General features: G+C 41.8%; 1 protein-coding gene across 1 annotated transcript in view; it reads right to left on the bottom strand.

Annotated features, from left to right (window-relative positions):
* Positions 1 to 16958, bottom strand: part of GLS (glutaminase) — a 1045544-nt gene that overhangs the window by 40042 nt on the left and 988544 nt on the right. Inside the window, exons 16-17 of the mRNA XM_053698626.1 lie at positions 5634 to 5710; positions 4759 to 4822 (exon numbers count right to left, since the gene is read on the bottom strand). Of these exons, the coding sequence (XP_053554601.1) occupies positions 4759 to 4822; positions 5634 to 5710 (141 nt within the window). The remainder of the gene's footprint in view (positions 1 to 4758; positions 4823 to 5633; positions 5711 to 16958) is intronic.

Below are 16958 nucleotides of genomic sequence, written 5' to 3'. Positions count from 1 at the left end.
CTTTGACGAAGAATCAAGCGTTCAATCTCCATACCTTTAAATTTAAGGATTTCAGATCCTGATGGAAAAAAGGACCTTGTGACAGAAGGTCTGGTCTTAACGGAAGAGTCGACGGTTGGCAAGAGGCCATCCGGACAAGATCCGCATACCAAAACCTGTGAGGCCATGCCGGAGCTACTAGCAGAACAAACGAGCATTCCTTCAGAATCTTGGAGATTACTCTTGGAAGAAGAACTAGAGGCGGAAAGATATAGGCAGGATGATACTTCCAAGGAAGTGATAATGCATCCACTGCCTCCGCCTGAGGATCCCGGGATCTGGACAGATACCTGGGAAGTTTCTTGTTTAGATGGGACGCCATCAAATCTATTTCTGGAAGTTCCCACATTTGGACGATCTGAAGAAATACCTCTGGGTGAAGAGACCATTCGCCCGGATGCAACGTTTGGCGACTGAGATAATCCGCTTCCCAATTGTCTACACCTGGGATATGAACCGCAGAGATTAGACAGGAGCTGGATTCCGCCCAAACCAAAATTCGAGATACTTCTTTCATAGCCAGAGGACTGTGAGTTCCTCCTTGATGATTGATGTATGCGACAGTTGTGACATTGTCTGTCTGAAAACAAATGAACGATTCTCTCTTCAGAAGAGGCCAAAACTGAAGAGCTCTGAAAATTGCACGGAGTTCCAAAATATTGATCGGTAATCTCACCTCCTGAGATTCCCAAACTCCTTGTGCCGTCAGAGATCCCCACACAGCTCCCCAACCTGTGAGACTTGCATCTGTTGAAATTACAGTCCAGGTCGGAAGCACAAAAGAAGCCCCCTGAATTAAACGATGGTGATCTGTCCACCACGTTAGAGAGTGTCGAACAATCGGTTTTAAAGATATTAATTGAGATATCTTTGTGTAATCCTTGCACCATTGATTCAGCATACAAAGCTGAAGAGGTCGCATGTGAAAACGAGCAAAGGGGATCGCGTCCGATGCAGCAGTCATAAGACCTAGAATTTCCATGCATAAGGCTACCGAAGGGAATGATTGTGACTGAAGGTTTCGACAAGCTGCCATCAGTTTTAGACGCCTCTTGTCTGTTAAAGACAGAGTCATGGACACTGAATCTATCTGGAAACCCAGAAAGGTTACCCTTGTCTGAGGAATCAATTAACTTTTTGGTAAATTGATCCTCCAACCATGATCTTGAAGAAACAACACAAGTCGATTCGTATGAAATTCTGCTAAATGTAAAGACTGAGCAAGTACCAAGATATCGTCCAAATAAGGAAATACCACAATACCCTGTTCTCTGATTACAGACAGAAGGGCACCGAGAACCTTTGTAAAAATTCTTGGAGCTGTAGCAAGGCCAAACGGCAGAGCCACAAACTGGTAATGCTTGTCCAGAAAAGAGAATCTCAGGAACCGATAATGATCCGGATGAATCGGAATATGCAGATATGCATCCTGTAAATCTATTGTGGACATAAAATTCCCTTGCTGAACAAAAGGCAAGATAGTCCTTACAGTTACCATCTTGAACGTTGGTATCCTAACATAACGATTCAATATTTTTAGATCCAGAACTGGTCTGAAGGAATTCTCCTTCTTTGGTACAATGAAGAGATTTGAATAAAACCCCATCCCCTGTTCCTGAACTGGAACTGGCATAATTACTCCAGTCAACTCTAGATCTGAAACACAATTCAGAAATGCTTGAGCTTTTACTGGATTTACTGGGACACGGGAAAGAAAAAATCTCTTTGCAGGAGGTCTCATCTTGAAACCAATTCTGTACCCTTCTGAAACAATGTTCTGAATCCAAAGATTGTGAACAGAATTGATCCAAATTTCTTTGAAAAAAACGTAACCTGCCCCCTACCAGCTGAGCTGGAATGAGGGCCGCACCTTCATGTGGACTTAGAAGCAGGCTTTGCCTTTCTGGCTGGCTTGGATTTATTCCAGATTGGAGATGGTTTCCAAACTGAAACTGCTCCTGAGGATGAAGGATCAGGTTTTTGTTCTTTGTTGAAACGAAATGAACGAAAACGATTATTAGCTCTGTTTTTACCCTTAGATTTTTTATCCTGTGGTAAAAAAGTTCCTTTCCCACCAGTAACAGTTGAAATAATAGAATCCAACTGAGAACCAAATAATTTGTTACCCTGGAAAGAAATGGAAAGTAGAGTTGATTTAGAAGCCATATCAGCATTCCAAGTCTTAAGCCATAAAGCTCTTCTAGCTAAAATAGCTAGAGACATAAACCTGACATCAACTCTGATAATATCAAAGATGGCATCACAGATAAAATTATTAGCATGCTGAAGAAGAATAATAATATCATGAGAATCATGATGTGTTACTTGTTGTGCTAAGGTTTCCAACCAAAAAGTTGAAGCTGCAGCAACATCAGCCAAAGATATAGCAGGTCTAAGAAGATTACCTGAACACAGATAAGCTTTTCTTAGAAAGGATTCAATTTTCCTATCTAAAGGATCCTTAAACGAAGTACCATCTGACGTAGGAATAGTAGTACGTTTAGCAAGGGTAGAAATAGCCCCATCAACTTTAGGGATTTTGTCCCAAAATTCTAATCTGTCAGACGGCACAGGATATAATTGCTTAAAACGTTTAGAAGGAGTAAATGAATTACCCAATTTATCCCATTCTTTGGAAATTACTGCAGAAATAGCATTAGGAACAGGAAAAACTTCTGGAATAACCACAGGAGATTTAAATACCTTATCCAAACGTTTAGAATTAGTATCAAGAGGACCAGAATCCTCTATTTCTAAAGCAATTAGAACTTCTTTAAGTAAAGAACGAATAAATTCCATTTTAAATAAATATGAAGATTTATCAGCATCAACCTCTGAGACAGAATCCTCTGAACCAGAAGAGTCATCAGAATCAGAATGATGATGTTCATTTAAAAATTCATCTGTAGGGAGAGAAGTTTTAAAAGATTTTTTACGTTTACTAGAAGGAGAAATAACAGACATAGCCTTCTTTATGGATTCAGAAACAAAATCTCTTATGTTATCAGGAACATTCTGCACCTTAGATGTTGAAGGAACTGCAACAGGCAATGGTACTTTACTAAAGGAAATATTATCTGCATTAACAAGTTTGTCATGACAATCAATACAAACAACAGCTGGAGGAATAGCTACCAAAAGTTTACAGCAGATACACTTAGCTTTGGTAGATCCAGCACTAGACAGCGATTTTCCTGTAGTATCTTCTGACTCAGATGCAACGTGAGACATCTTGCAATATGTAAGAGAAAAAACAACAACATATAAAGCAAAATTGATCAAATTCCTTAAATGACAGTTTCAGGAATGGGAAAAAATGCCAAAGAACAAGCTTCTAGCAACCAGAAGCAATGAAAAATGAGACTTAAATAATGTGGAGACAAAAGCGACGCCCATATTTTTTAGCGCCAAATAAGACACCCATATTATTTGGCGCCTAAATGCTTTTTGGCGCCAAAAATTACGCCACATCCGGAACGCCGACATTTTTGGCGCAAAATAACGTCAAAAAATGACGCAACTTCCGGCGACACGTATGACGCCGGAAACGGAAAATAATTTTTGCGCCAAAAAAGTCCGCGCCAAGAATGACGCAATAAAATGAAGCATTTTCAGCCCCCGCGAGCCTAACAGCCCACAGGGAAAATAGTCAAATTTTTGAAGGTAAGAAAAAATGATTAAATCAAATGCATTATCCCAAATATGAAACTGACTGTCTGAAAAATAAGGAAAGTTGAACATTCTGAGTCAAGGCAAATAAATGTTTGAATACATATATTTAGAACTTTATAAACAAAGTGCCCAACCATAGCTTAGAGTGTCACAGAAAATAAGATTTACTTACCCCAGGACACTCATCTACATGTTTGTAGAAAGCCAAACCAGTACTGAAACGAGAATCAGCAGAGGTAATGGTATATATAAGAGTATATCGTCGATCTGAAAAGGGAGGTAAGAGATGAATCTCTACGACCGATAACAGAGAACCTATGAAATAGACCCCGTAGAAGGAGATCACTGCATTCAAATAGGCAATACTCTCCTCACATCCCTCTGACATTCACTGCACGCTGAGAGGAAAACCGGGCTCCAACTTGCTGCGGAGCGCATATCAACGTAGAATCTAGCACAAACTTACTTCACCACCTCCATCGGAGGCAAAGTTTGTAAAACTGAATTGTGGGTGTGGTGAGGGGTGTATTTATAGGCATTTTGAGGTTTGGGAAACTTTGCCCCCTCCTGGTAGGAATGTATATCCCATACGTCACTAGCTCATGGACTCTTGCTAATTACATGAAAGAAATAAATGTTTTAAAAAACATTTAAAATCGTAATTATTTTTTGCAAAATGTGCATTGCTTTGCAACCCAGGGATAGATCACTTTAAAAGCCACTATACTATTGTTTATCATTATTCCTTTGCCGTGTCCAGATGTGAGCAGATTTAAATTAGTTTCCACACAGGTCAAGCAATCACTGGGTGGAATGTTCTGAACCCTGTAAGCAGCACTCCAGTGTGATGGGTAGAAAAAACAAAATGTCCAAAGTAAAATTGTGGGAAAATGGGGGCAAAATAAAATATGCAAACATAATCTAACAATTTATAGGAAATTACATTTTTAGTTCAATGTCCCTGTAATGCTTGTCTACATTGTGAATCGTGCAAACTACATTTTTTAGTCAGCTTAGAATATCAAGTTAGCAGTTTACACAATGTACCTGTCCTTTGGAAAGGGATTGACTTTGCAAGCTTCCAGCAGGAAACGCACAACTTCTACATGACCTATTAATTAGACAGAAGTTAGAAAACTATATTGTACATATACATACTAACACAAATTCAAAAACTAAGGTGTAATTAATTACAAGTATAAATGGTAACACTATACTTTTATATAACACACATTTATATTTCTACTGCAAAGAAATTACCTGGTAAATAGTGATCAATTCGATCAATAAATATATTGAATCATTTAAATTCTGCATTGACAATGTCATATAAATAGTACAAATAAAATGCATTTCCATAACAATCTACCAGCTTTTAGATTCAACCAATTGTCTGAGAGCTGAGTTCACCAATCATCATGAACGGATGATTTCAGTGTGCTATCTTTAAAGTGATAGAACATTTTAATGAATTAGTGCCCCACATCTAAAGATAATCTTGAAAACAGGGGCTGGATGCCAAAGGAGGCATGCAACGATTGGAGGAAGTTAGATTCGTCATCAATCTGCTCAATACAGTAGGAAATGCGGGTGGAGGATCGGCGTTATGTTTACCATAAAGCAATGATAAGTATTTTAAAAAAGAAGCGTCTTTGTAAAGTTTAATGAATTAAAGTGGCCCTGTTTTTAAGATTAATTTTAGATGTAGGGCACTAATTCATTAAACTTTACCTTCACTTTAAGGTGACAGGAATTTAAGAAGTGGTCTTAAACTGTGGTTATAGTCTCTCATGAGTTGCATCCATAACTTCATAAATGGAGCCAAATAATGGTACTAACCTGATCTGTTATAAAGCCGTAGCTAATATTTGTAATAAATAACAGTTAAACAAAACACAACAGGCTAGAATTAGGTAAATTACCTTCTGCAGCTGCTACATGTAACGCTGTGCGGGAATCATAGTCACGTTGCTCCATATCCATGGATGACAAAGCAAACCTACACAGCACAAACAACAAACAGGAGAACATTAATGTACAAATCACATGGTAAAAAGATTGCCTTTCTTTGTGATACTGTATAGATAAATATATACAATTGTTAATATTGTGTATTTAGTAAAACACAAAACAATACAACACGCACATTTTTCTTTAATAATACTTAACTTAATATGAAAAGAGGAGAAACTTCTCTTCCTGAGCGGATACAGCTGCTGAGCCAATAAGCAGCAGCAGTCATAAAGCTGGGTTGTGTCACTGCCACTGCTCATTGGCTTACCAGCTCTATCTGTTTGGGGCAAGTAGTGCTCTGTAGCTCCAAAGTTATACTTTAATAAGTGTTTAACTCATTTGCATAAGCATTTAGGGCTTAAAGGGCCAAAACAATATGGAATATTAAGACTACTGACCCTACACTACTGTGTGTTTAATCGTTGCAAAGGGTTAAACGCAGTAGAAGTACTATTCAAGACCTAATTAGCAGGGCTAGTCACACAACTTAGATTTGCAACTAGAGCTGCTGATTGAATAAGTGTCGGTTTGCGCTCAGGATCAGCATTGCTCTGTGAGTTTCCGAGCGGCACTTTGACTGGGAGTTTAACCTCTTTGCGGGAAGTTAAACACACAGTAGTGTAAGGTCAATGTCTTAAAATTCATTAGAGCATTTAATTGTTTCACTATAATGTACATTTAAGTAGAGACCAGACAGAAAATCTGAAATCCCACATTTTGGGGAGGGTATACAACGCCTTCAGGAGTAACTTGCTTTAATACAGTGGCAGAACAAAAAGGGAGGGAAGCTTTATGAGGGTTACGAGGGACATGAGCCACAATATGGTCAACTGGATAAGTATAATTTAATCTGCTTCCCAGATTCTGCTCTAGATTCCATACAAGGATTGCTGTTCACATAAGGAAGTATCTCCAGTGAGAGACTGCATGTGTGATTGATTTTTCTTTGTGAATTTATTATTATGTTTTACAGTGACACACGGTTTTTATTCTGTATATTTTATCTAGCAGGAAACAGTGTTGGAGTCGTAACTAAGAGCCCCTATATTTATGTTTGTTTAAGTGATTATTTAATCTGCAGCTATCTTGACTCACCCTAGTAACAAGCACTAAGATTTGAAAGCGGTAAAAATCTAAGGATTGGCAGTAAAAATAAGACAAACAAAACTACTATGCTGAAAAAGTAGAGCAAATCTTTATTAAAGGGACATAATACTCATATGCTAAATCACTTGAAACTGATGCAGTATAACTGTAAAAAGCTGACAGGAAAACATAATTTATGCTTACCTGATAAATTTATTTCTCTTGTAGTGTATCCAGTCCACGGATCATCCATTACTTATGGGATATTCTCCTTCCCAACAGGAAGTTGCAAGAGTTCACCCACAGCAGAGCTGCTATATAGCTCCTCCCCCAACTGCCATATCCAGTCATTCGACCGAAAACATGCAGAGAAAGGAAACACCATAGGGTGCAGTGGTGACTGTAGTTTAAATGAAAAAATTACCTGCCTTAAAATGACAGGGCGGGCCGTGGACTGGATACACTACAAGAGAAATAAATTTATCAGGTAAGCATAAATTATGTTTTCTCTTGTTAAGTGTATCCAGTCCACGGATCATCCATTACTTATGGGATACCAATAACAAAGCTAAAGTACACGGATGAAGGGAGGGACAAGGCAGGTACTTAAACGGAAGGTACCACTGCCTGAAAAAAAAACCTTTCTCCCAAAAATAGCCTCCGAAGAAGCAAATTATGAAGCATAGACCAAGACGCCGTCTTGTAAATCTGTTCAACAGAAGCCTCATTTTAAAAAGGCCCAAGTGAAAGCCACAGCTCTAGTAGAATGAGCTGTAATCCCTTCAGGAGGCTGCTGTCCAGCAGTCTCATAAGCTAAACAAATTATGCTTTTAACCAAAAAGAAAGAGAGGTTGCTGAAGTCTTTTGACCTCTCCTCTGTCCAGAGTAGACAACAAACAAAGTAAATGTTTGATGAAAATCTGAAGTAGCTTGTAAGTAAAACTTTAAAGCACGAACCACGTCCAAATTGTGTAATAGACGTTCCATCTTTGAAGAAGGATTAGGATACAAGAATGGAACAACACTCTCTTGAGTGATATTCTTGTTAGATACCACCTTAGGTAAAAAACCCAGTTTTGATACGCAGGACTACCTTATCCGTATGGAGGACCAGATAAGGAGAATCACATTGTAAAGCAGATAACTCGGAGACTCTACGAACCGAGGAAATATCTACCAAAAAGGAACTTTCCAAGATAAAAAGTTTGATATCTATAGAATGAAGAGGTTCAAACGGAACTCCTTGAAGAACCTTAATAATCAGGTTTAAGCTCCAATGGCGGAGCAACAGGTTTAGACACAGGCTTGGTTCTAACCAAAGCCTGACAAAATGCCTCAACGTCTGGAGTATCTGCCAGACGCTTGTGCAAAAGAATAGACAGAGTAGGAATCTGTCCTTTTAAGGAACTAGCTGACAACCCTTTTCTCAAAATCATCTTGGAGAAAAGATAGTATCCTGGGAATCCTGACTTTACTCCATGAGTAACCCTTGGATTCATATCAATAAGATATTTATGCTATATCTATGTTAAATTTTCCTAGTGACAGGCTTTCATGCCTGTATTAAGGTATCAATGACTGACTCGGAGAAGCCATGCTTTGATAACATCAAGCGTTCAGTCTCCAGGCAGTCCATCTCAGAGAAGTTTAATTTAGATGGTTGAAAGGACCCTGAGGTAGAGGGTCCTGTCTCAGAAGCAGAGACCTTGATGGAAAGAATGACATGTCCACCCGATCTGCATACCAGATCCTGCGTGGCCACGCAGGCGCTGTTAAAAACACCAAAGCACTCTCCTGCTTGATCTTGTGCAAAGACCTCCGGAGGGAATTCCCACTTCCCCGGGTGAAAAGTCTGCCGACTTAGAAAATCCACCTCCCAGTTCTCAACACCTGGGATATGGAGAGCTGATAGACAAGAGAGAGTCTCTGTCCAGTGAATTATTTTAAGACTTCTAACATCGCTAGGGAACTTCTGTTCCCCCTTGCTGGTTGATGTAAGCCACAGTCGTGATATTGTCCGAATGAATCTGATGTACCTCAGAGTTGCTAACTGAGGCCAAGCCTGAAGAGCATGGAATATCGCTCCCAGTTCCAGAATATTTATTAGAAGGAGGGTCTCCTCCTGAGACCACTATCCCTGAGTCTTCAGGGAGTTCCAGACTGTATCCCAACCTAAAGGGCTGGCATCTGTTGTAACAACTGTCCCATCTGACCTGCGGAAGGTCATACCCTTGGACAGATGGACCCGAGATAGCCACCAGAGAAGAGAATCTCTGGCCTCTTGGTCCAGATTTAAGAAGGGGACAAATCTGTGTAATCCCCGTTCCATTGACTGAGCATGCATAGTTGCAGCGGTCTGAAATGTAGGCGTGCAAACGGTACTATGTCCCTTGCCGCTACCATTAGGCCGATTACATTCATGTACCGAGCCACCGAAGGGCGCGGATGGAATGAAGAACACGGCAGTAATTTAGAAACTTTGACAACCTGGACTCCGTCAGGTAAATTTTAATTTCTGCAGAATCTATCAGAGTCCCTAGGAAGGAAACCCTTGAGATTGGGGATAGAGAACTCTTTCCTTGTTCACTTTCCATCCCTGGGATCTGAAATGTACTACGTCCGTATGAGACTTGGCAATTTGGATGTTCGACACCTAAATAAGGGGCCACTTCTATGCCCCGCGGCCTAAGGACCGCCAAAGCGACCCCAGAACCTCCATAAAGATTCTTGGGGCTGTAGTTAACCCAAAGGAAAGAGCAACAAACTGGTAATGCCTGTCTAGAAAGGCAAACCTGAAAAACGATGGTGATCCTTATGCATCGTTATGTGAGGATAAGCATCCTTCAAATTCATTGTAGTCCTCTATTGACTCTCTTGGATCATAGTTAAGATGGTACGAATAGTTTCCATCTTAAATGATGGAATTCTAAGGAACTTGTTTAAGATCTTTAAATCCAAAATAGGTCTGAAGGTTCCCTCTCCTTGGGAACCACCAACAGATTTGAGAAAAACTCTGTCCCTGTTCCTCTCTTGGAACTGGATGGGTCTCGTACACAATGTAAGAATGCCTCTTTCTTTATCTGGTGTGCAGATAATTGTGAAAGGTAAAATCTCCCCTTTATCGGAGGGGAAGCTTTGAAATCCAGAAGATATCTCTGGGATATAATTTCCAATGCCCAGGGATCCTGGGCATCTCTTGCCCACGCCTGGGCGAAAAATGAAAGTCTGCCCCCTACAGGATCCGTTACCGGATAGGGGACCGTTCCTTCATGCTGTCTAAGAGGCAGCAGCAGGCTCCTTGGCCTGCTTATATTTGTTCCAGGTTCGGTTGTCTCCAGACCGTCATGGACTGAGCAAAAGTTCCCTCTTGATTTGCCTTAGAGGAAGTTGATGCCACACCTGCCTTGAAGTTTCGAAAGGCACGAAAATTAGACTTTTTTGGCCCTTGATTTGGACCTGTCCTGAGGAAGGGCATGACCTTTTCCTCCAGTGATATTAGCAATGATCTCCTTCAAACCAGGCCCTAATAGGGTCTGCCCCTTGAAGGGAAGTTAAGTAGCTTATTTATTAAAGTCACGACAGCTGACCATGATATAAGCCATAGCGCTCTGCACGCCAGTATAGTAAAAACAGAATTCTTAGCCGTTAGTTTAGTCAAATGAACAAAGGCATCAGAAACAAAGGAATTGGCTAGCTTAAGTGCCCTAAGCTTGACAAGTATATTCATCCAATGGAGTCGCTACCTGTAAAGCCTCATCCAGAGACTCCAACCAGAACGCTGCAGCAGCAGTGACAGGAGCAATGCATGCAAGGGGCTGCAGGATAAAACCTTGTTGAATAAACATTTTCCTAAGGTAACCCTCTAATTTTTTATCCATTGGATCTAAAAAAGCACAACTGTCCTCGACAGGGATAGTGGTACGCTTAGCTAGAGTAGAAACTCTTCTCTCCACCTTAGGAACTGTCTGCCATAAGTCCCGTGTGGTGGCATCTGTTAGAAACATTTTTCTAAAAATAGGAGGGGAAGAGAACGGCACACCTGGTCTATCCCATTCCTTATTAATAATTTCTGTAAACCTCTTTAGGTATTGGAAAAACATCAGTACACACCGGCACTGCATAGTATTTATTCAGTCTACACAATTTCTCTGGCACTGTGATTGTAACACAGTCATTCAGAGCCGCTAAAACCTCCCTGAGCAACAAGTGGAGGATCTCAAGCATAAATTTTAAATGTAGAAATATCGGAATCAGGTTAAATCATCTTCCCTGAGTCAAAAATATCACCCACAGACTGAAGCTCCCCTCAGCTTCTGCATATTGTGAGGCAGTATCAGACATGGTTCTTAACACATCTGTATGCTCTGTATCTACCCCCAGAGCTATCTTGCTTTCCTTTAATTTCAGGTAGTCTGACTAATACCGCTGCCAGAGTATTATTCATAACTTTCGCCATGTCTTGTAAAAACAGAATTTATGTTTACCTGATAAATTACTTTCTCCAACGGTGTGTCCGGTCCACGGCGTCATCCTTACTTGTGGGATATTCTCTTCCCCAACAGGAAATGGCAAAGAGCCCAGCAAAGCTGGTCACATGATCCCTCCTAGGCTCCGCCTACCCCAGTCATTCGACCGACGTTAAGGAGGAATATTTGCATAGGAGAAACCATATGGTACCGTGGTGACTGTAGTTAAAGAAAATAAATTATCAGACCTGATTAAAAAAACCAGGGCGGGCCGTGGACCGGACACACCGTTGGAGAAAGTAATTTATCAGGTAAACATAAATTCTGTTTTCTCCAACATAGGTGTGTCCGGTCCACGGCGTCATCCTTACTTGTGGGACCCAATACCAAAGCTTTAGGACACGGATGAAGGGAGGGAGCAAATCAGGTCACCTAAATGGAAGGCACCACGGCTTGCAAAACCTTTCTCCCAAAAATAGCCTCAGAAGAAGCAAAAGTATCAAACTTGTAAAATTTGGTAAAAGTGTGCAGTGAAGACCAAGTCGCTGCCCTACATATCTGATCAACAGAAGCCTCGTTCTTGAAGGCCCATGTGGAAGCCACAGCCCTAGTGGAATGAGCCGTGATTCTTTCGGGAGGCTGCCGTCCGGCAGTCTCGTAAGCCAATCTGATGATGCTTTTAATCCAAAAAGAGAGAGAGGTAGAAGTTGCTTTTTGACCTCTCCTTTTACCGGAATAAACAACAAACAAGGAAGATGTTTGTCTAAAATCCTTTGTAGCATCTAAATAGAATTTTAGAGCGCGAACAACATCCAAATTGTGCAACAAACGTTCCTTCTTTGAAACTGGTTTCGGACACAGAGAAGGTACGATAATCTCCTGGTTAATGTTTTTGTTAGAAACAACTTTTGGAAGAAAACCAGGTTTAGTACGTAAAACCACCTTATCTGCATGGAACACCAGATAAGGAGGAGAACACTGCAGAGCAGATAATTCTGAAACTCTTCTAGCAGAAGAAATTGCAACTAAAAACAAAACTTTCCAAGATAATAACTTAATATCAACGGAATGTAAGGGTTCAAACGGAACCCCCTGAAGAACTGAAAGAACTAAGTTGAGACTCCAAGGAGGAGTCAAAGGTTTGTAAACAGGCTTAATTCTAACCAGAGCCTGAACAAAAGCTTGAACATCTGGCACAGCTGCCAGCTTTTTGTGAAGTAACACAGACAAGGCAGAAATCTGTCCCTTCAGGGAACTAGCAGATAATCCTTTTTCCAATCCTTCTTGAAGGAAGGATAGAATCTTAGGAATCTTAACCTTGTCCCAAGGGAATCCTTTAGATTCACACCAACAGATATATTTTTTCCAAATTTTGTGGTAAATCTTTCTAGTTACAGGCTTTCTGGCCTGAACAAGAGTATCGATAACAGAATCTGAGAACCCTCGCTTCGATAAGATCAAGCGTTCAATCTCCAAGCAGTCAGCTGGAGTGAAACCAGATTCGGATGTTCGAACGGACCCTGAACAAGAAGGTCTCGTCTCAAAGGTAGCTTCCAAGGTGGAGCCGATGACATATTCACCAGATCTGCATACCAAGTCCTGCGTGGCCACGCAGGAGCTATCAAGATCACCGACGCCCTCTCCTGATTGATCCTGGCTACCAGCCTGGGGATGAGAGGAAACGGCGGGAACACATAAGCTAGTTTGAAGGTCCAAGGTGCTACTAGTGCATCCACTAGAGCCGCCTTGGGATCCCTGGATCTGGACCCGTAGCAAGGAACTTTGAAGTTCTGACGAGAGGCCATCAGATCCATGTCTGGAATGCCCCACAGCTGAGTGACTTGGGCAAAGATTTCCGGATGGAGTTCCCACTCCCCCGGATGCAATGTCTGACGACTCAGAAAATCCGCTTCCCAATTTTCCACTCCTGGGATGTGGATAGCAGACAGGTGGCAGGAGTGAGACTCCGCCCATAGAATGATTTTGGTCACTTCTTCCATCGCTAGGGAACTCCTTGTTCCCCCCTGATGGTTGATGTACGCAACAGTTGTCATGTTGTCTGATTGAAACCGTATGAACTTGGCCCTCGCTAGCTGAGGCCAAGCCTTGAGAGCATTGAATATCGCTCTCAGTTCCAGAATATTTATCGGTAGAAGAGATTCTTCCCGAGACCAAAGACCCTGAGCTTTCAGGGATCCCCAGACCGCGCCCCAGCCCATCAGACTGGCGTCGGTCGTGACGATGACCCACTCCGGTCTGCGGAATGTCATCCCTTGTGACAGGTTGTCCAGGGACAGCCACCAACGGAGTGAGTCTCTGGTCCTCTGATTTACTTGTATCTTCGGAGACAAGTCTGTATAGTCCCCATTCCACTGACTGAGCATGTACAGTTGTAATGGTCTTAGATGAATGCGCGCAAAAGGAACTATGTCCATTGCCGCTACCATCAAACCGATCACTTCCATGCACTGCGCTATGGAAGGAAGAGGAACGGAATGAAGTATCCGACAAGAGTCTAGAAGTTTTGTTTTTCTGGCCTCTGTCAGAAAAATCCTCATTTCTAAGGAGTCTATTATTGTTCCCAAGAAGGGAACCCTTGGATAGGAATATGTAGATACGCATCCTTTAAATCCACTGTGGTCATGAATTGACCTTCCTGGATGGAAGGAAGAATAGTTCGAATGGTTTCCATCCTGAACGATGGAACCTTGAGAAACTTGTTTAAGATCTTGAGATCTAAGATTGGTCTGAACGTTCCCTCTTTTTTGGGAACTATGAACAGATTGGAGTAGAACCCCATCCCTTGTTCTCTTAATGGAACAGGATGAATCACTCCCATTTTTAACAGGACTTCTACACAATGTAAGAATGCCTGTCTTTTTATGTGGTCTGAAGATAACTGAGACCTGTGGAACCTCCCCCTTGGGGGAAGCCCCTTGAATTCCAGAAGATAACCTTGGGAGACTATTTCTAGCGCCCAAGGATCCAGAACATCTCTTGCCCAAGCCTGAGCGAAGAGAGAGAGTCTGCCCCCCACCAGATCCGGTCCCGGATCGGGGGCCAACATTTCATGCTGTCTTGGTAGCAGTGGCAGGTTTCTTGGCCTGCTTTCCCTTGTTCCAGCCTTGCATTGGTCTCCAAGCTGGCTTGGCTTGAGAAGCATTACCCTCTTGCTTAGAGGACGTAGCACTTTGGGCTGGTCCATTTCTACGAAAGGGACGAAAATTAGGTTTATTTTTTGCCTTGAAAGGCCGATCCTGAGGAAGGGCGTGGCCCTTACCCCCAGTGATATCAGAGATAATCTCTTTCAAGTCAGGGCCAAACAGCGTTTTCCCCTTGAAAGGAATGTTAAGTAGCTTGTTCTTGGAAGACGCATCAGCTGACCAAGATTTCAACCAAAGCGCTCTGCGCGCCACAATAGCAAACCCAGAATTCTTAGCCGCTAACCTAGCCAATTGCAAAGTGGCGTCTAGGGTGAAAGAATTAGCCAATTTGAGAGCATTGATTCTGTCCATAATCTCCTCATAAGGAGGAGAATCACTATCGACCGCCTTTATCAGCTCATCGAACCAGAAACATGCGGCTGTAGCTACAGGGACAATGCATGAAATTGGTTGTAGAAGGTAACCCTGCTGAACAAACATCTTTTTAAGTAAACCTTCTAATTTTTTATCCATAGGATCTTTGAAAGCACAACTATCCTCTATGGGTATAGTGGTGCGTTTGTTTAAAGTGGAAACCGCTCCCTCGACCTTGGGGACTGTCTGCCATAAGTCCTTTCTGGGGTCGACCATAGGAAACAATTTTTTAAATATGGGGGGAGGGACGAAAGGAATACCGGGCCTTTCCCATTCTTTATTAACAATGTCCGCCACCCGCTTGGGTATAGGAAAAGCTTCTGGGAGCCCCGGGACCTCTAGGAACTTGTCCATTTTACATAGTTTCTCTGGGATGACCAACTTGTCACAATCATCCAGAGTGGATAATACCTCCTTAAGCAGAATGCGGAGATGTTCCAACTTAAATTTAAACGTAATCACATCAGGTTCAGCTTGTTGAGAAATGTTCCCTGAATCAGTAATTTCTCCCTCAGACAAAACCTCCCTGGCCCCATCAGACTGGGTTAGGGGCCCTTCAGAACCATTATTATCAGCGTCGTCATGCTCTTCAGTATCTAAAACAGAGCAGTCGCGCTTACGCTGATAAGTGTTCATTTTGGCTAAAATGTTTTTGACAGAATTATCCATTACAGCCGTTAATTGTTGCATAGTAAGGAGTATTGGCGTGCTAGATGTACTAGGGGCCTCCTGAGTAGGCAAGACTCGTGTAGACGAAGGAGGGAATGATGCAGTACCATGCTTACTCCCCTCACTTGAGGAATCATCTTGGGCATCATTGTCACATAAATCACATTTATTTAAATGAATGGGAATTCTGGCTTCCCCACATTCAGAACACAGTCTATCTGGTAGTTCAGACATGTTAAACAGGCATAAACTTGATAACAAAGTACAAAAAACGTTTTAAAATAAAACCGTTACTGTCACTTTAAATTTTAAACTGAACACACTTTATTACTGCAATTGCGAAAAAACATGAAGGAATTGTTCAAAATTCACCAAATTTTCACCACAGTGTCTTAAAGCCTTAAAAGTATTGCACACCAAATTTGGAAGCTTTAACCCTTAAAATAACGGAACCGGAGCCGTTTTTAACTTTAACCCCTATACAGTCCCTGGTATCTGCTTTGCTGAGACCCAACCAAGCCCAAAGGGGAATACGATACCAAATGACGCCTTCAGAAAGTCTTTTCTAAGTATCAGAGCTCCTCTCACATGCGACTGCATGTCATGCCTCTCAAAAACAAGTGCGCAACACCGGCGCGAAAATGAGGCTCTGCCTATGATTTGGGAAAGCCCCTAAAGAATAAGGTGTCTAAAACAGTGCCTGCCGATATTATTATATCAAAATACCCAGAATAAATGATTCCTCAGGGCTAAATATGTGTTAATAATGAATCGATTTAGCCCAGAAAAAGTCTACAGTCTTAATAAGCCCTTGTGAAGCCCTTATTTACGATCTTAATAAACATGGCTTACCGGATCCCATAGGGAAAATGACAGCTTCCAGCATTACATCGTCTTGTTAGAATGTGTCATACCTCAAGCAGCAAGAGACTGCTCACTGTTCCCCCAACTGAAGTTAATTGCTCTCAACAGTCCTGTGTGGAACAGCCATGGATTTTAGTGACGGTTGCTAAAATCATTTTCCTCATACAAACAGAAATCTTCATCTCTTTTCTGTTTCTGAGTAAATAGTACATACCAGCACTATTTCAAAATAACAAACTCTTGATTGAATAATAAAAACTACAGTTAAACACTAAAAAACTCTAAGCCATCTCCGTGGAGATGTTGCCTGTACAACGGCAAAGAGAATGACTGGGGTAGGCGGAGCCTAGGAGGGATCATGTGACCAGCTTTGCTGGGCTCTTTGCCATTTCCTGTTGGGGAAGAGAATATCCCACAAGTAAGGATGACGCCGTGGACCGGACACACCTATGTTGGAGAAATAAACGCTATGAGCGCCCTTGATGTACTTGGCGCCATCTGAGCGTGAGTCCCTGAAGCGGGAGTCGAAGAGTCTGACACGTGGGGAGAGTAAGTCAGCATTACTTCCCCC

Source organism: Bombina bombina, chromosome 1, assembly GCF_027579735.1.
Source record: "Bombina bombina isolate aBomBom1 chromosome 1, aBomBom1.pri, whole genome shotgun sequence".
NCBI lineage: Eukaryota > Metazoa > Chordata > Amphibia > Anura > Bombinatoridae > Bombina > Bombina bombina.
Note: the sequence above shows the minus strand (reverse complement) of the source record. Positions and strands in the feature narration are given on the sequence as shown.